Genomic DNA, 22,297 nt, shown 5'->3' on the forward strand with positions numbered 1-22,297 from the left:
GAAACAGGCCCCTGAGCCGAACTTCCCTAGTAGAAAATGGGCTGGGGGAGGGTTCTGCAAATTGCTTATGATTTTCTAATTGAATCTCAGGGGCTCTAATTGAAAATTGCCATGTTGGTGAAATTACCCCAAAGGGACAGATTTATAATTAAAGTGATTTGACCCGAAGAGTTTCAGGTTATAATTACCGTTGCCGGGCGGTGGAGGGGCAGAAAGGATTCAGGTTTTCCTCATTCAGATTGAACTCTCTCTCTCTGTTGTCATTTCAGTTACGTCTCAGCTATGGTACCCGTCAAGTCTCCAAAAGAATATTATGTGCAGCAAGAGGTAATCGTGCTTTTTTGTGAGACAGTAGAGAGGTAAGGCTGCTTCACAAGTGATTCATTCTAGTCTCTCGGCATTTTGTTGATCCTCTTGCCAAGTTTGCCCGGACCTAACAAGTCAACCGAACAATCAGTCCATCAGTCGATGGTATATGTTGAGCGCTTATTGGGTGTCGAGCACTGTACTGAGTGCTTGGGAAAGGATGATATAATAGAATTGATAGACATGTCCCCAACCTTCAAAGACTTCCCAGTCTAGTGAGGAGCTTAACAATCTACTATAGTTCACAGCCCAGAATTCAGGTCTCTTGGTAATAATAATAATAATGATTGTAGTATTTGGTAAGCACTTAACTATGTGCCAAGCACTGTTCTAAACACTGGGGTAGCTATAAGGTCATCAGATGGGACACAGTCCTTGTCCGTCGTGGGGCTCACAAGCTTGATCCCCATTTTACAGATGAGGTAACTGAGGCCCAGAGAAGTGAAGCGACTTGCCCAAGGTCACCCAGCAGACGTGCGGCAGAGCAGGGATTAGAATCCACGACCTCTGACTCCCAGGCCTGGGCTCTTTCTGTTAGGCCATGCTGCAGCCAAGTCCTGGGTGGGAAGGATCTGGGTCTGGGACCGACAGAATGGTTCCTGTTAAAGCCAGTATTGGGGTGGGATGAAAACACCCGTTGTCAGGGATTCTGTCCGGAATGCCTCCGGTTTTTCCACCTGTGAGTTTTCCACCTGTGGCGCCTAAGGCTGTATTTCCCTGTGCTTCCCTACTTTCCTTCTCCCGCTTTACCATCACTAAAGGAGCTGTCTGAATTTTTTTTTTTATGGTATTTGTTAAACACTTACTATGCACCAGACACTGTACCAGGTACCGCGGCAGAAACGAACTAATCAGGTCCGTGAATCACATGGGGCTCACAGTCCTGCTCTGTGACCTTGAGCAAGTCACTTAACCTCTCTGTGCCTCAGTTAACTCTTCTGTAAAATGGGTGAAGACTGTGAGCCCCACGGTGGACAACCTGATTACCTTGTATCTACCCCAGTGCTTAGAACAGTGCCTGGCACATAGCACGTAACGAATACTATAATTATTATTATTGTTATTAAATTCCCATTTGACAGATGAGGGAACTGAGGCCCAGAGAAGGTGAAGTGACTTGCCCAAGGCCACACAGCCGCCACGTGGTGGAGTCGGGATTAGAACCCAGGTCCTTCGGACTCCCAGGCCTGTGCTCTGTCCACTAAGCCACGCTGCTTCTCAGTGGATAGGGATCATGTGTCGGAAGCCATGGATTAGTGCCGCTGGGACCCATGGGAGGCCGGGAGAGCACATAGAAATCCCAGGAATTTTCGTGTCCTCCAGCTGGGGGAATTCCCCACCTCTGGTCTGAACTGCCTTCCATTTGTGGTGGATTTTATGATTTTATTGGCTTTGTTTCCCCTGAGGGACATTAGCCTTTCCTCCCTTGCCCTCACGAGCTTCATCCGAACGGCTAGCACACCGATCCAAACTCTCATCACTTGACGACTGCAGCAGCCTCCTCGCCGGCCTCCCTGCCTCCCATCCCTCCCCGCTCCAGTCCATATTTCAGTCTACCTCCCGGAAACACCATGCTTCCCCTCAGAACCCTCCAGTGGTTGCCCATCCATCACCACATCAAGCCGAAACTCCTTACCAGTGGCTTTAAGACGCTCAGTCAGCTCTCTTCCCTCCTACCTCCCCTCACTGATCTCCTACCGAACCCCAACCCGCAGACTTCACTCCTCTAACGCCACTCGCCGTACCTCGATCTTGTCTGTCGCACAGCCGACCCCTCGCCCACATCCTGCCTCTGGCCTAGCGTGCCTTCCCCCTTCATAAATGCTCTCTCTAACCTTCAGAGCCCTCCCAAAATACATCTTCTCCAAGAAGCCTTCCCTGACTAGGGCCTCATTTCTCCTATTCACCTTCCCCTCTGCCTCGCCTAGAGAAGCAGCGTGGCTCAGTGGCAAGAGCCCGGGCTTGGGAGTCAGAGGTAGTGGGTTTGAATCCCGGCTCCGCCACTTGTCAGCTGTGTGACTTCGGGCAGGTCACTTCGCTTCTCTGGACCTCAGTTCCCTCATCTGGAAAATGGGGATGGAGACTGTGAGCCCCACATGGGACAACCTGATTACCTTATAACTATCCCAGTGCTTAGAACAGTGCTTGGCACATAGTAAGCGCATAACAAATACCATCATCATCACCTATGCTCTTGGAACTGTACCCTTAAGCACTTATCATTCACTCATTCCTCAGTTTCACAACGCTTCTGTACATATCCTTATTTTCCCTACTAGTAAATTATATTTGGAGAAGCACCGTGGTTTAGTGGATGGAGCACGGACAGGAGTCAGAAGGACCTGGGTGCATTCAATCATCCAATTGTATTTATTGAGCACTTACTTTATGCAGAGCACTGTACTAAGTGCTTGGAAAGTACAATTCAACGATAAAGACAGTCCCTGCCCACACTGGGCTTACAGTCTAGTGTGGGTTCTAAACCCGGCTCCTCCACTTCTCCGCTGTGGGACCCTGGACAAGTCACTTCACTTCTCTGAGCCTCAGTTCCCTCATCTGTCAAATGGGGATTAAGAGTGTGAGCCCCATGGGGACAGGTACTGTGTCCAACCTGATTAACTTGTATCTACCCTCGCGCTTAGAAAAGTGCTTAGCACATAGTAAGCACTTAACAAGTACCATAATTAGTTCATTTCGATGCCCGTCTTCCCTCTCTAGACCGTGAGCTTCTCGTGGGCAGGGAACAAGTCTCACAACTCTACCCTCTGGTTCTCTCCCAAGTGCCCACTTCAGTGCTGGGCACAGAGCAAGCGCTCAATAAATAGCACTGATGGAATGATCGATTCCAGACTTTCTTGTCCCCTTTCCGCCTTCTGAAGGGAAAGACCTGTCCTGGCTGCTCACCTCCGCCCCGTCGTCTCCTCGAGCCACTCACCCGTCCCCGATGGGAATCAATCAGGTCCCCGGGGGTTCCGGAGCTCGGCCCTCTCTGGCTTCCGTTGTACTGCCCCAGTCCCGAGTTTAAATTTGCTGGCCGAGTCTTGCTCTGACCCTCCCAAACAGCAGCCGGCATGTCTAGAAGTGATCGGTGAACACCTTGTTCCCTTGCCCAGGGCCCTGAAGCTTGGATACCTGACCCAAGACATGATCGATGACTACGAGCCAGCGCTGATGTTTACGATCCCCAGACTAGCCATCGTCTGGTGAGTACGGTCCACGGCTCGGCGGGATCGCTGGTTGGGATCGCTGCTTTGGCCAGGCGCCGTGAGCCGAGCCAGCTGGTCCTGCAGGAAACTGGGAGGATGGCCCAGCACGGAGTCCGGGAAAAAAGTCACAACGCGTCCTGTTTCCGGGCTCTGGTGTCCACGGCCCACTGACTGACTTATTTTGAATTTCCTCGTGCTAAATGGGTAGCACTTACCATAATGATAATAATAATAGTGTGATTTGTTAAGCACTTACTTTGTGTCAGGCACTGTACTGAGTGCTGGGATGGATACAGCCAAATTGGGTTGAACACAGTCTCTGTCCCACTTGGGGCTCACAGTCTTAATCCCTATTTTGCAGATGAGGGGACTGAGGCACAGTGAAGTGAAAAGACTTGCCCAAAGTCACGCAGCAGAATGGAAGAACCAGGATTAGAACCTACTTCCTCTGACTCCCAGGCCCGTGGTCTTTCCACGATAGTAATAAAAATGATAATGATGATATTTGTTAAGTGCTCACTATATACAGAAGCAGCGTGGCTCAGTGGAAAGAGCCCGGGCTTGGGAGTCAGAGGTCATGGGTTCGAATCCCGGCTCTGCCACTTGTCAGCTGGGTGACTGTGGGCAAGTCACTTAACTTCTCTGTGCCTCAGTTCCCTCATCTGTAAAATGGGGATTAAGACTGTGAGCCTCACGTGGGACAACCTGATTACCCTATATCTACCCCAGCGCTTAGAACAGTGCTCTGCTCATAGTAAGCGCTTAACAAATATATTAATAATAATAATATATTGTGTACCAAGCACTGTTCTAAGCGCTGGGGTAGATGCAGGGTAATCAGATTGTCCCACATGGGGCTCACAGGCTTCATCCCCATTTTACAGATGAGGAAACTGTGTCACAGAGAAGTGAAGTGACTTGCCCAAAGCTACACAGCTGATAAGTGGCGGAGCTGGGATTAGAACCCATGACCCTCTGACTCCCAAGCCCAGGCTCTTTCCACTAAGGCACGCTGCTTCTAGACCCTGTTGTTTCCCTAGACCATGCTGATTACCATGTGCCAAGCACTGTGCTAAATGCTGGGGTCAAATACAGTCAATCAGTCAATGGTATTTATTGAGCACTTATTATGTGCAGAGCACTGTACTAAGCGCTTGGTAGAGTACAGAACAACAGAATTAGCAGACATATTCCCTGTCCATAATGAGCTTGCAGTCTAGAAGATAATCAGATTGGCACGGTCCTAATAATGATAATAATAATGGTATTTGTTAAGCACTTACTATGTGCTAAGCCCTGTACTAAATGCTGGTGTAGATACTAGATAATCAGGTCCAACGTGGTGCTCACAGTCCAGGTAGGAGGGAGAACAGGTATCAAATCCCCATTTTGCAGATGAAGGAACTGAAGCCCAGAGAAGTGAAGCAGCGTGGCTCAGTGGAAAGAGCATGGGCTTTGGAGTCCGAGGTCATGAGTTCGAATCCCAGCTCTGCCACTTGTCAGCTGTGTGACTGTGGGCAAGTCACTTCACTTCTCTGTGCCTCAGTTCCCTCATCTGTAAAATGGGGATGAAGACTGTGAGCCCCACATGGGACAACCCGATTCCCCTGTGTTTACCCCAGCGCTTAGAACAATGCTCTGCACATAGTAAGCGCTTAACAAATACCAACATTATTAAGTGGAGTGATTCACCCAGGGTCACACAGCAGACACGTGGTGGAGCCGGGATTAGAATCCAGGTCCCCTGACCCCCAGTCTCATGTTTTACCCACTAGACCACGTTGATTCTTGCTGCTTAGCTACTACCAAGGGGCAGGTATCTTAGACCCATTTCCCAGATGATGAAACAGGCCCAGAAAGGTCAAGGGACTTGCCCAGGTCACACCGCAGGCCAGTGGCAGAGCCAGAGCAAGAACCTGGGCACCCTGCCGCCCCATCCCAAATTCTTTCCATTAGGCCACACTGCCTCCTTGTTGTTTGCTGAGGTTATTCTCTGAAGTCAACTGGGGCAAAATTGTCTGTAATAATAATAATGTTGGTATTTGTTAAGCACTTACTATGTGCAGAGCACTGTTCCAAGTGCTGGGGTAGATACAGAGTAGTCAGGTTGTCCCACGTGAGACTCACAGTGTTAATCCCCATTTTCCAGATGAGGTCACTGAGGCCTAGAAAAGTGAAGCGACTTGCCTATAGTCACCCAGCTGACAAGTGGCAGAGTGGGGATTCAAACCCATGACCTCTGACTCCCAAGCCCGGGCTCTTTCCACTGAGCTATGCTGCTTCTCTGTCCAGAGAGTCCTTCAAATACCACATCCTTTGCCTGCACCTAGTCCTCCTGACCAGCACACTGCTACACTCTCCCATTTATAGGAATAATAGTAACTGAGGTATTTGTTAAGCACCTAGTGCTTGCCAGGTACTGTATTAAACACCATGGGGGTGGTGGGAATACAAACAATTCGGGTTGGACACAGTCCCTGTTCCGCATGGGGCTCGCAGTCTTAATCTCCATTTTACAGATGAGGTAACTGAGGTAGAGAAAAGTGAAGTGACTCAATAATAAAAATAATAACAATAATTATGGTTTTTCTTAAGCACTATGTCCCAGGCACTGTTCTATGCACTGGGCTAGATAAAACAAATCGGTTTGGACACAAAGGGCTCCCAGTCTTAATTCCCATTTTACAGATGAGGAAACTGAGGCCCAGAGAAGTGAAGATCACACAGCATTCACGTGGTGGAGCTGAGATTAGAACCCATGATCTTCTCCCCCGATTAGACTGTAAGCCCGTCAAAGGGCAGGGACTGTCTCTATCTGTTGCCGATTTGTCCATTCCAAGCGCTTAGTCCAGTGCTCTGCACAGAGTAAGCGCTCAATAAATACTATTGAATGAATGAATAAATGACTCCTGGGCCCGGACTCTGTCCACTAGGCCACGCTGCTTCCCATGGCCGCAGAGCAGACAAGTGGCGGGCCTGGAGGTGGGCAGAACTGAACACTTTTATCTGCCTGCTTTCATGTGCTTCCTGGAACAAGGTCCATCAAAGGCAAAAAGATAAGGTTGGTATTTGTTAAGTGCTTACTTTGTGCAGAGCACTGTTCTAAGCGCTGGGTTAGATACAGGGTAATCAGGTTGTCCCACGTGAGGCTCACAGTCTTCATCCCCATTTTGCAGATGAGGTAACTGAGGCCCAGAGAAGTTAAGTCACTTGCCCACAGTCACACAGCTGACAAGTGGCAGAGCGGGGATTCGAACCCATGACCTCTGACTCCCAAGCCCGGGCTCTTTCCACTGAGCCACGCCGCTTCTCTGTAATGATGAACATCCCCAGTTTGAAAGCCAGACCCCTTAGACAGTTTGCCGCCAAATTCGCTATCAGGAAGAGGGAGACCAAAGTTCCTTTTCCCTGCATCTCAGATCTGCTTCATTAATGCACACCTTTACCCGCGTTCCCCCTCTTGCCCAAGAAATATTATTTTCAGTGTCACGTTCGAGGGCAGTGGCGTGACAGGATCCTCACGCGGATGATTGAAAATAGTGCTCGGAAGGAAAGGACAGCCTTGATCATCTCTCCTCCTACCGGTTCTGAGAGAGTCATTCCTTCCTTCCTTCATTCATTCGTATTTATTGAGCGCTTACTGTGTGCAGAGCCCTGAACTAAGCGCTTGGGAGAATACGATGTAATGATCAAAAGACAACATTCCCTGCTCACAGTAAACTTACAGTCTAGAGGGGGAGACATATATTAATAGAAATCAATAAATTACAGATATGGACTTAGAGAAGTAGCACGGCATAGTGGATAGAACACGGGCCTGGGAGTCAGAAAGTCATGGATTCTTATCCCGACTCTGCCACTTGTCAGCTGTGTGACTGTGGGCAAGTCACTTCACTTCTCTGTGCCTCAGTTACCTCATCTGGAAAATGGGGATTTTGACTGTGAGCCCCCCATGGGACAAGGACTGTGTCCAACGTGATTTGCTTGTATCACCCCAGCACTTAGGACAGTGCTTGGCACGTAGTAAGCGCTTAACAAATGCCACAATTATTATTATTAAGCATTGTGGGGCTGGAGAGGGGTATGAATGAAGGGAACAAGTCAGGGTGACGCAGAAGGCAGAGGGAGAAGAGGAAAGGTGGGTTTAGTCAGGGAAGGCCTCTTGGAGGAGTCGCCAGGCCAAACCCTGACCCTTTGCAAGGAAACCTTTCATGAGCCTCAAGAACTAATCAAACATTCCTTCCTACCTGACCAACTTTTTTTTTTATACCTGCATAGATATCCTTAATCTATTTATATTAAAGTCTGTCTCCCTCTCTAGATTGTAAGCTTGTTGTGGGCAGGGAATTTGTCTACCAACTCTGTATTCTCCCAAGCGCTTCATACAGTGCTCTGCCCACAGTGAGTGGCTCAATAAATACCATTCGTAGAATGATAGATAATTTTGGAAAGCCCACGCAGTGTTTTTCTTCAGATTTCGTAGAAGTCGACAGCCTTTCCAATGTAGGAACAGACTAATCCCGCGAGAACCTTTGATTCCATTTGCCGGGGCGCTCAATTCTGCCGAAACGGGTGTTTGCCCTCCATGTTTAGGCTGGAAAGTTGCTGGGGATCTAGAGGGAGTTTGACTGGTGTCCCGAGCTTGACCAGAGCTCAGCACGTCACAGGGCTGCAGGTAACAACCCCTGAACGTGGCACTGGGATTAGTGAGAAGCAGCGTGGCTTTAGTGGAAAGAGCCCGGGCTTGGGAGTCAGAGGTCTTGGGTTCTAATTCCAGCTCTGCCACTTATCAGCTGTGTGACTTTGGGCAAGTCGCTCAACTTCTCTGTGCCTCAGTTACTTTATCTGTAAAATGAGGATTAAGACTGTGAGCTCCATGTGGGACAACCTCGTTACCTTGTATGTACCCAAGGGCTTAGAACAGTGCTTGGCAAGTAGTAAGCACTTAATGTATGTTACATTCCAAGTGCTTAGTACAGTGCTCTGCACATAGTAAGTGCTCAATAAATACTATTGAATGAACGAATGAACAAATACCATTATTATTATTATTATTAGTGAATGTGACAGGGCAAGCTCCTGAGAGCTGCCGGGGGGCCAGGGCTTAAAGACATAGCCCTTTTTGGGAGAGTGTTTTTTTTTTCTTATTGTATATTTTAAGCGCTTACCGTGGGCCAGTCACTGTACTAAGCCCTGGGGTAGATAGAAGCTAATCACACTGGACACAGTCCATGTCCCACATGGGGCTCTTAGTATTAATCTAGAGAAGCAGCATGGCTCAGTGGAAGGAGCACGGGCTGGGGAGTCAGAGATCGTGGGTTCAAATCCCGGCTCCACCGCTTGTCAGCTGTGTGACTTTGGGCAAGTCACTTCACTTCTCTGGGCCTCAGTGACCTCATCTGTAAAATGGGGATAAAGACTGTGAACCCCACGTGGGACAACCTGATCACCTTGTATCCTTTCCAGTGCTTAGAGCAGTGCTTTGCACATAGTAAGCGCTTAACAAATGCCACCATTATTATTATTATTATTAATCCCACAAAGCATTACTAAGCAATCTACATTCAAAGCATTACTAAGGTCACCTCTCCTCCAAGAGGCCTTCCCCATTTAAGCCTTCTTTTTCCAGACCCCCTCTCCCTTCTGCAGCAACTGTGCATTTCAAACTATAACTCTGGACTCTTGCTATTTGCCCACCAGCAACCCCACAGCACTTATGCACATATCCATAAATTATGTATTATAAATTATTTATTCAGTCATATCAATCCCTGTCTCCCCCTCTAAACTCTAAGCTCATCATGGGCAGGGAACGTGTCTGCTAATTCTGTTCTGTTATACTCTCTCAAGTGCTTAATACAGTGCTCTGCACCTAGTAAGCGCTCAATAAATACGACTGACCGACTGATGAATCTCCATTGTACAGATGAGTTAGCTGAGGCCCAGAGAAGTGAAGTGACTTGCCCAAGAATACGCAGCAGTCAAGTGGCGGGGTCAGGATTAGAACTCAGGTCCATCTGATTCCCAGGCCCTTACTCTGTCTCTCCGTTGGGCCACTGTGCTGCTCATTGTAGGTTCATTGCAGGGCACCTTCAGGCACATCGGTTCAGCAGGGGAGCTTCCAAAATGGTATCCTCTGCCAATTATTATTGTATTTGTTACGCTGTTACTATGTGCCAAACACACTGCTAAGCCATGCTAAAGATGCAAGTTAATCAATAATCAGGTCAGACACTGTTCCTGTCCTACATGGGGCTCATAGTCCAAGTAGGAGGGAGACCAGGTATTGAATCCCCATTTTGCAGATAAGGGAATTGAGGCCCAGAGTAGTGAAATGACTTGCCCAGGGTCCCACAGCAGATAAGTGGCGGAGTCGGGATTAGAACCCAGGTCCTCCGACTCCCAGGCCTGTACTCTTTCCATCAGGCTGCTTTCCAGTTGCCAAAAATGAGAGGCGAGGCCCGTGATGGAGAGGAGGATTCCTGGACAGAGGCATTTTGGAAAGTAGTTCGACTGTTGTCTCGGGTGTTAAGCTCACGTCGGTCATTTGATTGGTTCACTGTTTTGCCTGAGGACCAGGTCAAAAGTGAGAATTGTTTTTTGTGTTTTGAACGCAGTGGGCTTGTTGTGTACTCAGAGGGGCCTTTGAACCTGGACCATAAACCCGAAGATATGTCTGAGCTGTTTAGACCCTTCCACACCTTGCTAAGAAAAATAAGGCAAGTTCGACTTGATTTTCTGGATGTTTTCCTTTGCCTCCTTGTTAAAAAATGTGTGACCCTGGCATGTGAAGTGGAAGATCAGCCTCACGAGTGTAGAACTTCCCATTTCATCACCATTTATGGCTTTTGGATTTGCCTCTCCTTCCACAAGCCCTCCCCGACTCCCATCGCATAATGCCACCCCGTGTCTCGGTGTCATCGTGTCCTGTTGTCCCTTGACTCTCTAGAGACAATTTTCCTGCTCCTCTCCCCAAGTGCTGGCCAAGACTCAACCTTAAATCCCTCCATCGACTCACGATAACCACGTCCGGCTCTCTTCCTTTGGCCTATTAAAGGTCACGAGGCCCTGCCACCCCAGACTCTCCATTCAGTCACGGGTTAGATGAGTGTCTCTTTTTTTTAATGGTACCCGGCTCCGCCGCTTGTCGGCTGTGTGACTTCGGGCAAGTCACTTAACTTCTCTATGCCTCAGTTACCTCAACTGTAAAATGAGGATTAAGAGTGTGAGACCCATGTGGAACAACCTGATTATGTTGTAAGTACCCCAGCGCTTAGAATGGCGCTTGGCATGTAGTAAGTGCTTAACAAATGCCATCATCATCATCATTTGTTCAGCACTTACTGTGTGTCATGTAGTGTTCTAAGGGCTGGGCTCGAGAATGGTGGCTGAGCCTCGATCCTGAGACTCCAGGATGGAGAATCCGGGTGGAGAAATTGATTGGTTCGCGCCCTATCTGTTGTAGTGGCGCAGGGCCTTTCTCCTCTCCCAAGTAGATTGGGGCCCGGCCGACGAGTTGGAGACCCGAGCGACGATCTCGGGCGAGGAATTAGCCAAATCTGTCTCCACGCCGTCAGTTCGGCCCTTGCAGATGACGTGCTAATGATCCCCGTGTAATTACGGCGTGATCGATCCCGCTTCCCAAATCCAATTCAGAAACAACAAACTTTTCAATCGCCTGGAAGAGGTCTGCGTTTCCCTTTTACGGGGAAGCCAACTGACTTGCCTCCTGGACGGACGTCATCTTGGGACCCCGGGGAAGCGTAACCGATTCAAACTGTGGTATAAGGGGCCTTCAAAGTCCATCCTGGCCCCCCTGCCGCTCTCCACACCCGGAATGAAACCCTCTCGGCTGGAGGTCATGCTTTGAAAATCAAGACACAGAAGAAGCTTCAGAAGCCCGTTTCTGGTGTGATGTTTTTAAAGCAGTAGTGAAAGGAAATATATTGCAACTGTCACAAGTGGCCTTTCCAGGCTGTACTTTATTTACTGTGAATTATAAAAGAAAGGTATTCATTGGAACTCTGGTTTCATTCCCCTCTGGATTGTTTGACAAAAGGAGTACATTTTTACCCCTTCTACCCCAGAAAGAGAATCTAAGGTTCATGCTGATGGTGGGTTTGGGCTTGGGTTTTTCCTTTTTTTTTTTTTTAAGGCAGGAAAAACTATGTCGGGGTCATGATGATGATAATGATAATAGTATTTGTTAAGCGCTTACTATGTGCCAGACACTGTACTAAGCGCTGGGGTAGATAGAGGATAATCTGGTTGGACACAGTCCCCCTCCCACCTAGGGCTCACAGTCTTAATTCCCATTTTACAAATGAGGTTATCTGAGGCACAGAGAATTAAGCAACTTGCCCAAGGCCACACCGCAGACAAATGACAGAGGCAGGATTAGAACCGGGGCCTTCTTACTCCCAGGCCCTTGCTCTTTCCACTAGGCCAGGCTGTTTCCCTCAGTGACCGCAGTGGCTGTCGACTGATGGATGGATGTGTCGATGAACAAGGAATTACCTCAGTGACCCACTTGCCCCACCGGGGCCAAAGCGAGATTGACTCAACTGCAAATCAGGGCCCGCAGCAAGTGGTTTGGGGAAGACATCAGGAAATTGGGGGCTGCTGTTCCCACCCCGTGGATTCCGGCAGCAGCAGCAGATCTGTCCGCTACATCCCCCAGGCCCGGCCCTCTTCTGACCACTTGGCAGAGGACGGACCTTCTTTTTAAACTTTGAACGGCAACGGTTCAACCCTTCGATTTAAAGACACTGTGAATTATTTCACCCGGCCAAGCCAAAACTATTTAGGGTAGCAGTTGGAGTGGATGCTTTTCACTGGAGCTGAACAAAGGCAGTATTTATGATTTTTGACGTTTATAGGGATAGTCTGTGGGTGTATACAATGCTGAAGGGACCGTGGGTCCCGCATTAGCTTTTTAAGTCACACACACACACGACACACACAGAGACACACAAACGCATATTTTCTCTCTCCGGCTCTCCCGCAGTCCCTCTCCCCCTTTCTCTCACCCCCCACCCCCTTCCTCTCATGAAAAACCAACCCGCAGCTGTTTCTGACACAATAGGAAATGAGTTCTAGAATAATCAGAAAACAGGTTCAAATTCTCTTACCAGAATTGGACTTATCTTGGGACGCTAATGCCTTCTGGTCACTTTACTGCTCTGCAGTGGGATTTTAGACATACACTGACCGTTTTAGAAATGCACACTCAGTTTCCATTTTTCAGTGCAGCTTCATTGGCTTCAAACTTACTGAAAATTGTGGAGATTATTGAATAAAGTGTCTTTGAAATCCCCTACAAGGGCAGATCTTGTACTCATTAATCTTTTTATAGTCTTAAGCGATCAGGCCGCCTTTTGATTTATATACTTTTGAAATCTGAGCATTCATCGTGGTGACAATCCTGAATTTAGCCCGCAGAGAATAATTAACTCTAAAGAAAGACTGTTACCATTTACAAAAATTGACGTCTGAACAGGCTCCTAAGAAAATTGACTTAGGGGCCAGGTAAAATGGATTAAAACAAAAGAGAGTATGATTGATGGAAGCTTTAATAAAATAAAAGTTGTTAAATTCAGGCAAAGGAGACTGGGTGCGAGGCAATAAATTCTTTTTAAGAGACTGTAGTCATAAAAATGCCAGTTAAACTGATGTCTGCTTAGTGCATTAATCCTCCCCTGGTATTTTTTGACCAATTTCCAATTTACAAATAGTACTAATAATAATAGTAATCATAGCAGAGGTGATATTTATCAGTGACCACTAAGTGCAGCACGCTTTACTGAGTGTTTGAGAAAATATAACAGGTGCACAAGACATCTTCCCTGCTCTCAAGGAGTTTACACTCTAATGTTGGGAGGGAGGAGGGAACAGCCATGAAAAATACTTACAGAGAGAACAGGTGTAGAATCCCCATTTTACAGTTAAGGAAACTGAGACCCACTAGATTAAGTGACTTGCCCACATTTGGCCAGTGGCAGAGGTGAGTCAAGGGAAGCAGTGTGATCTAGTGGATAAAGCACAGGCCTGGAAGTCAGAAGGACCTGGATTCTAATCCCGGCTCCACCACTTGCCTTCTGTGTGACCTTGGGCAAGTCAGTTCTCTTCTCTGAGCCTCAGCTCCCTCATCTGCAAAATGGGGATTCAATACCTGTTCTCCCTCCTACTTAGACTGGGAGTCCCAAGTGAGACAGGTATTGTAACCAGCCCTATTAAGTTGTATCTAACCCAGCATGTAGAACAGTGTTTGACACATAATAAGCCCTTAGTAAACACCATTAAAAAAAAAAACAAAAAAAAGAAGACTTGGATCTCCCCGTTCCATCCTCTCTCTGCACGGCCACGCCACCTCGATCGCCACAATCACTCTTGTAGCGGGGATGTCGGCGACTACTAGAGAAGCAGCGTGGCTTAGAGGAAAGAACCCGGGCTTGGGAATCAGAGGTCATAGGTTTGAATCCCTGCTCTGCCAGTTGTCAGCTGTGTGACTGTGGGCAAGTCACTTGACCTCTCTGTGCCACAGTTCCCTCATTTGTAAAATGGGGATGAAGACGGTGAGCCCCACCCTGGACAACCTGATGACCTTGCAACTACCCCAGCGCTTAGAACAGTGCTCTGCACGTAGTAAGCGCTTACCAAATATCATTATTATTATTATTACTGGAGCTTCACCACCTGGCCCGGTTCCCCTGCACTGGTTTTTCCCACTATGCAGCAGGGTGCTTGGCCCTGGATGGGTTGGGTGGCTCCCATAATGTATTACTGCTGCCTAGAGAAGCAGCATGGCTCAGAGGAAAGAGCCCGGGCTTGGGAGTCAGAGGTCATGGGTTCTAATCCCGGCTCTGCCACTTGTCAGCTGGGTGACTGTGGGCAAGTCACTTAACTTCTCTGGGCCTCAGTGACCTCATCTGTAAAAGAGGGATTAAAACTGTGAGCCCCACGTGGGATAACCTGATTACCCTGTATCTTCCCCAGTGCTTAGAACAGTGCTCTGCACATAGTAATCACTTAACAAATACCAACATTATTATTATTATTATTATTGTACCCAACCGATGAGCATCCAGAAGGCGGAGACAACCTGCACCCCAGCTGTACACCACAACCCCAGACTGACCACGTCCGATGTCCTGCAGGTTCACGTAGATGGTATTTTGATGTCTGTCTCCCCCCATTAGGGTGATGGTCCTTTGAGGGCAGGGATTGTACTTCTGTTTTGTACTTCATAGTAATAGTGACTGTGGTATTTATTAAGCACGTACTGTGCTCCAAGTACTGTACTAAGTGCAGGGGAAGATATGATATCAAGTCCCACATGGGGCTCCTAGTCTAAGTAGGAGACAGAACAGGGATAGAATCTCCATTTTGCAGATGAGGGAACTGAGGGACAGAGAAATTAATGTTCATTATGGTGCATTGCTCTCAGTGGGGCCTTGATTGATACTATTATTCATGCTATTACTACTAAAGGGACCCCAGTTCCTCTTCCTCCCCCTCTTCCACCTCCTCCCTTTTCCACCTCATCCTTCTTTTCCTCCTTCTCTCCTCCTCTGCCTCTTCCTCCTCCACCTCCTCCCCTTCCTCTTCCACCTCCTCCTCCCCCTCTTCCACCTCCTCTTCCTCTTCCACCTCCTCCTCCACCTTCTCCTCCTTCACCTCCTCCTCCTCTACCTCCTACTCCACCTTTTCCTCGACCTTCTCATCCACCTCCTCCTGCCCCACCTTCTTCCCCTCCTCCACCTCATCCTCCACCTTGTTCTCCACCTCGTCTTCCACCTCCTCCTCATCTTCCTCTTCCTCTTCCACCTCCTTCTCTTCCTCTTTCTCCTCCACCTCCTCCTTCTCCACCTTCTCCTTCCCCACTTCCTCCTTCCCCTCCACCACCTCATCCTCCACCTCGTTCTCCACCTCCTCTTCCTCCTCATCCTTCTCCTCTTCCTCCTCCACCTCCATCTCCTCTTCCTCCTTGTCCACCACCTCCTCTACCTCACCATCGTCTTCCTCCTTCTCCTCTTCCTCCCCATTCTCACCATCCAGTAGGGTTTTGAATACCCTCCATTGGGCATAGCCCCTCGAGTGAAGCAGACTGAGCTTTCGTAAAAAGTGGTCCCGGGCTCTCAGTTCCGTGGGGTCTCTACGTGCTGTGAGTCCAACCCCCTTCCCCCAGGCACCGGGCGGTCACGGTGTTTGGGTCGGGGGTCGTCAGGGCGACGCGCACACTGCTGCGCCCGTCCCCCCTGGGCTTGGCGACCCGGAAACTGATGGCCATTTGTCCTTCTGGCCCTGGCAGGGACCTGCTGCAGACACTGACGGAGGAGGAGCTGCACGCCCTGGAGCGGAGCCTTTGCATCTCCCAGGACCTGGAGTTCCCCGTGCCGGTGGCGGCCCCGGCCCTCGCCGTCCTGCCCTCCGAGCGGCCCGAGGCCAAGGCCGACCCGCCCGAGGCCGAGCTGGCCTGCTCCATGCAGTACGACCAGCAGGAGCTGGAGCAGCTCAACCGCATGGTCCACCGCGTGGGCGACGAAATGTCCTCCCTCCTCTCCCCGCCCAGCACCTGCCCATCTCCGGCCCACCGGCCCAGGGAGAGCCCCGAGGCATCGCCCGGCCGGCGGCCGACCCCAACTCGGGCGGCCGACCCCGACGACCGGGTCTTCTTCATGGACGACCTCGACGGGGCGGGAGAAGGCCCGACCGGGCCCGAGGTGGCCGCAGAAGCTCTCGCCTGGGCCGCCGGGCCCCACGTTAGGCCGCCGGGCCTGGTCGAGGAGGCGGCCGCCCACGGTGCCCCGTCCAAGGGGCCGGAGGACGACTTGAGCAATAACAACAACACCATCACCGCGGGGGAGGGCTGCGGGCCCGACTCCTTGCCCAACTCCTGCTCCTGCCTGGAGCCCCAGCTCTACCTGGGCGGCTGGGACGCCGGACCCGACCCCGCCGAGACCGCTGAGATCATCGCCCACCGCACCGGCGGGATGAAGATCTCCGCCACGGTCATCTTCAACCCCAAATCGCCCACGGCGGCCGACGCGCCCCCGGCCGGAGCGGCTGGGCCCGAGCCTCGCCCCGGGGAGGAGGAGGACGAGGAGGAGGAGGAGGAGAAGGAGGAAAGGGGCGAGGAGGATGAGGGGAGCGGGTCCCCCAAACTCAGTCTGGCAGCGACGAACTGTCTGATCAACTCGTGCGTGTGCTGCGGGAGCTGCGAGGACAGCAGGGAGGAGCCCTCCGAGAGCCTGCAGGCCCAGTGCTCGCAGGGAAAGGTCATCCACGCTTCTTACAACTTGGTCAAGTCCAAGGAGAAGGACCTCCTAGAGAAGCCGGGCGGCCCAGAGCCCACCCAAGAGACGGCCAAAACCGCAACGGCTTCGGCCCTGCCCACGGAGAGACCCTCCGGCAGGGAGGAAGCCCCGCTGTCCTGCTCGGCCCCGAGGCGACCGCCCCCCGCCTCGGGCTCCCACCCTGGACCAGAAGGACAATCGGAGCTCCCGCTCCCGGAGGACATGGACGAGAACGGATGCCATCCGGACCGGAGGCGGGCCGAGCCCAGCGGAGAGGAGACCGGGGAGACGGGAGGAAAGGAAGAGGCCCGGGCCAGGTCGGGGTCGAGGTAAGTGACCAGGCCGACGGGCATCGCGTCTGGACCAGAACGAGAGGAGCAGGGGGAGGGGGGTTTTGTAAGTCCGCCGTGACCAGGCCTCAGTGGCCAGGCCCCGGCCTCTGTTGGCTTTCACGGTAATCCCGTGTTCCAGGAGGAGGAACTGTTGACTCCAGGAAGAGCGTTTTTACTTCCTCTTAGATCTGCCCTTTGGGTGTTTTGGGCCCAGCTAGAGAATGCTTGTTCACTTCCACTTGAATTGCTCCACAAAATGGAATTCCCAGTGTCCCCTTAGCCCCGGGACGGACGGGGACCACAGCATCTGCCTTGCGCCGAAAATAATTCTCCGCTAATCCCCCTCCCATTTCTCGGTTGACATTTCGAGGTAATTCAGAAATGGCATTTAGCACAATGCGTAATCTGTTATCACTGTTTGGCTACTTCTCAGCCGCTGTGAAAGAGCAGTCGTTTGATTGAGATAAAGTGTCATGTGGGGAAGAGGGGCGTTTGAGTCACTTATTCTCTTGTTCGGATCCTCCTAATGGTGCTAATGGAAGGTCGGGTGACAATAGAGAATGGGAACCTGGATTGCTCCTGGCCGGGTGACAGTGGAGTGACCCGAGTCACCAGGAACATGGAGCCTGTGAGCTCACTGTGGGAATGCGTCTGCCAATGTAGTTATATTGTACTCTCCCAAGCGCTTAGTACAGTGCTCTTTGCATAATGTAAGTGCTCAATAAACACCCTGGATCGATTGATAGAGAGTCAGTAATCCCAGCTCCGCCACCTGTTTGCTGTGGGAGCTTTGGGCAAGTCACATCACTTCTCTGTGCCTCAGTTATCTCATCTGTAAAATGGGGATTGAGACTGTGAGCCCCATGTAGGACCAAATTTGCTTGTATCCACTCCAGTGCTTACTACAGTGTCTGGGGCATAGTAAGCGCTTAATAAATACCACCATCATCATTATTATTATTATTTTTAGAGCAGAGCAGCCTGAATCCCTGCCTCCCGAGACATTTCTAGAATTCTGGCCCCTCAGTGGCAGGTGACCTGCAGATCGAGAGCAAGTGTTGATCTGCCAGTTTTCTAAAAATGTTACTCTTCTCCAGGCGGAGAAGCAGCGTGGCCTAGTGGTTGGAGCAGGGGCCTGGGAGTCAGAAAGACCTGGGTTCTAATCCCAGCTCTGCCACTCATGTGCTGTGTGACCTAGGGCAAATCACTTCACTTCTCTGAGCCTCAGTTCCCTCATGCGTAAAATGGGGATTAAGACTAGAAGCCCCTTGTGAGACAGAAACTCTGTCTAATTTGATTCGCTAGTATCTGCCCTAACATTTAGTACAGAGAAGCAGCGTGGCTCAGTGGAAAGAGCATGGGCTTTAGAGTCAGAGGTCATGGGTTCGAATCCTGGCTCGGCCACTAATTAGCTGTGTGACTTTGGGCAAGTCAGTTAACTTCTCGGTGCCTCAGTTACCTCGTCTGTAAAATGGGGATTAGGACTGTGAGTCCCATGTAGGACAACCTGATTCCCCTGTGTCTACCCCAGCGCTTAGAACAGTGCTCGGCACATAGTAAGCGCTTAACAAATTCCAACATTATTATTATTATTACAGTGCCTGGCACCTAGGAAGCACTTAACAAATACCAGTATTATTATCTCTAGACTACAAGCCCGGTATGGGCAGGGATTGTCACTTTTTATTGCTGAATTGTACCTTCCAAGCACTTAGTACAGTGGTCTGCACACAGTAAGTGCTCAGTAAATGAGATTGAATAAATGAATTATCATTATTATTATTTATTATTAATGGGGCTCTTGATGGGGGTTGACAATAACAAGTCTCATCTCCTCCAGTGTCCTGGGATCTAAGAAAGAAACCAGCCTATTGGAAGGCAGTCACCCAAGCCTGGCCACACCCTCTCACCCTACCCGCCGGGTTGCTGCCCGTCACTAACAATAATAATAAAACAACAATAATGGGTTTGATAATAATTATTGTGGTATTTAAGTGCTTTTTGTGGGTTAAGCACTGTTCTAAGCGCTGGGGAATAATAATGTTGGTATTTGTTAAGTGCTTACTATGTGCAGAGCACTGTTCTAAGCACTGGGGTAGACACAGAGGAATCAGGTTGTCTCACGTGGGGCTCACAGTCTTAATCCCCATTTTACAGATGAGGTAACGGAGGCGCAGAGAAGTTAAGTGACTTGCCCACAGTCACACACCTGACAGGTGGCCGAGCCGGGATTCGAACCCATGCCCTCTGACTCCAAAGCCCTTGCTCTTTCCACTGAGCCACGCTGGAAGATACACGATAATCAGGTCAGATGGTTCCTGGGCCACACAGGGCTCACAATCCAAGCAGGAAGGAGAGCGGTTATTGAATCCCCATTTTCCAGATGAGGGAACTGAGACACAGAGAACCCAGGTCCTCCGACTCCCAGGCCTGGGCTCTTTCCACTGGGCCACACTGCTTCTCCCTGCTGCTCTTCCCTCGTACTTAGCCAGGGATCGGATGGACCGTGGCCATCTCGTTCTAGGGGCGCAGGGGTTTCCTCACTGTCCGTCTGCCCCGAGAGCATATGCTCCAGCTCGTCAGAAACCCTTGGAAAGCACTCCTTCCCCAGACCCAGGGGTCCTCTCCATCATTGGCTGCTTTCTTAGAGAAGCAGTGTGGCTCAGTGAAAAGAGCCCAGGCTTGGGAGTCAGAGGTCATGGGTTCAAATCCCGGCTCGGCCACTTTTTTTTCCGTTTTGGGATTTGTTAAGCGCTTACTATGTGCCGAGCACTGTTCTGAGCGCTGGGGTAGACACAGGGGAATCAGGTTGTCCCACGTGGGGTTCACAGTCTGGATCCCCATTTTACAGATGGGGGAACTGAGGCACAGAGAAGTTAAGTGACTTGCCCATAGTCACACAGCTGACAAGTAGCAGAGCTGGGATTCGAACTCATGACCTCTGACTCCAAAGCCCGGGCTCTTTCCACTGAGCCACGCTGCTTCTCCTGTGTGCCCCTCGCCCCATCGTCTCCTGTGTAGGCATCGGTTTGGGTGGCAAGGGGGACTACCGTGGCCCCTGTGGAGGTGACCAAGACAGGGTGGAGGGCTGGGGGCTGGGGAGCAGGGGCAAGCAGCAACCATAAAAACAACACCCCTTCCCTCTCCCCCATTCCCCACCCCCAGCCCACCCATCGCCGTTCGCGGCCGCCACCGGGGTCGGCCTCGGGTCCGTGGTGAACCAGCCAATCAATCAGCGGTATCCAAGGGCTGCCTTCCGAGCGCGGAGCACTGTGCTGAGCGCTCGGGAGAGTGCAGCGGAATCGCGGCCCATGTTCCCCTATCTCTTTCAAGGAGACATGTAAGGTCACGTCTCTTCCAGGAGGCCTTCCCTGATTGAGCCCTCTTTTCCCCGGCTCCCTCTCCCTTCTGCGTCATCTCTGCACTCGGATCCGTGACCTTTGGACATTTGGTATTTGCCACAGCACTTATGTACATATCTTGAAATTAAATATTATAAAATATATTAACGTCAGTCTCCCCCCTAGACTTCAAGCCCATTATGGGCAGGGAATGTGTCTGCTAATTCTATTGGATTGTACTTTCCTAAGTACCAAATAAAGAATTCGCATGGCTCAGTGGAAAAGCACAGACTTGGGAGTCAGAGGACGTGGATTCTAATCCCGGCTCTGCCACTTGCCTGCTGTGTGACCTTGGGCAAGCCACTTAACTTCTCTGTCCCTCAGTTACCCATCTGGAAAACGGGGATTAAGACTGTGAGCCCCACGTGGAACAACCTGATTACCATGTATCTACCCCAGCGCTTATAACATAGCTTGGCACATAGTAAGCACTTAACAAATACCATTATTATTATTATTATTATTATTATTATTCTGCCTATAGTAAGTGCTCAATAAATACCATTGATTGATTGATTGATTCCCAAGCTTCAGGGCACTCCCTATCTAATGGGAAAGGCACATTGCTAGAAATAATCTATCAATCAATCAGTGGTGTTTATTGAGCGATTGCTGTGGGCAGAACACTGTACTAAACGCTTGTGAGGGTACAATACAAAATAATGAGCAAACAGTGGGGGCAGGAGGATGTAACAAGAGAGAGAGCATGTTGGACAGGACAAAATAACAAGAGGAAATAATTCAGTAAATAAATGTCATGGAAGTCCATCTCGTCTATTCAGCGTCTGACCTAGCATTCTTGGGCTGTTTCTTGATCAATCAGTGGTATTTATTGACCACTCACTCTGTACTGAGCACTTGGGAGAGTACAATACAACCAAACTGGCAAACATGTTCCCTGCCCAAAACACGCTTCCAGACTAAAGGTGCCTGATGCCACTGATGCCCGCTTTGTTGTGGGCAGGGATTGTCTCTCTTTATTGCTGTATTGTACTTTCCCAAGGGCTTAGTAAAGTGCTCTGCACACAGTAAGTGCTCAATAAATACGATTGAATTCACCGGTTCCACAGTGCTCCTAAAAAACCCATCAGTGCTCCTACAAAACGGGGGTCACGTATTCATTCAATAGTATTTATTGAGCGCTTACTATGTGCAGAGCACTGTACTAAGCGCTTGGAATGTACAAATCGGTAACAGATAGAGACGGTCCCCGCCCTTTGATGGGCTTACGGTCTAATCGGGGGAGAAAGACAGACGAGAACAATGGCATTAAATAGAATCAAGGGGAAGAACATATCATTAAAACAATAGCAAATAAATAGAATCAAGAATCAACATACCTGGTGAACCCCACATTAAGGAAAATCCGCCACACACGTCACAACCAAACTCTCCGTCCAAACTGTTACTACATTAATGCAAGCACTTACCCCGTCTCGCCTTGATTACTGTATCAGCCTCCTTGCTGACCTCCCTGCCTCCTGTGTCTCCCCACTCCAGTCCATAGTCCATTCTGCTGCCCCAGTCATTCTCCTTCAGAAACGGTCAACAACCCTCCTCAAGAACCTCCAGTGGTTGCCCATCCACCTCTGCATCAAACAAAAACTCCTCACCATCGGCTTTAAAGCAGTTAATCCCCTTGCCCCCTCCTACCAGAACCCAGCCCTCACTCTTGGTTTCTGTGATGCCAACCTTCT

General features: G+C 50.0%; 1 protein-coding gene across 2 annotated transcripts in view; it reads left to right on the forward strand.

Annotated features, from left to right (window-relative positions):
* ZFYVE28 (zinc finger FYVE-type containing 28) overlaps positions 1 to 22,297 on the forward strand; it is a 158,440-nt gene that overhangs the window by 103,177 nt on the left and 32,966 nt on the right. For both annotated transcript variants that reach the window (XM_029064186.2, XM_029064185.2), the window contains exons 5-8: positions 270 to 359; positions 3,480 to 3,569; positions 10,190 to 10,291; positions 15,883 to 17,196. In XM_029064186.2, coding sequence (XP_028920019.1) covers positions 270 to 359; positions 3,480 to 3,569; positions 10,190 to 10,291; positions 15,883 to 17,196 — 1,596 coding nt within the window. The remainder of the gene's footprint in view (positions 1 to 269; positions 360 to 3,479; positions 3,570 to 10,189; positions 10,292 to 15,882; positions 17,197 to 22,297) is intronic.

Source organism: Ornithorhynchus anatinus, chromosome 4 (assembly GCF_004115215.2).
Source record: "Ornithorhynchus anatinus isolate Pmale09 chromosome 4, mOrnAna1.pri.v4, whole genome shotgun sequence".
NCBI lineage: Eukaryota > Metazoa > Chordata > Mammalia > Monotremata > Ornithorhynchidae > Ornithorhynchus > Ornithorhynchus anatinus.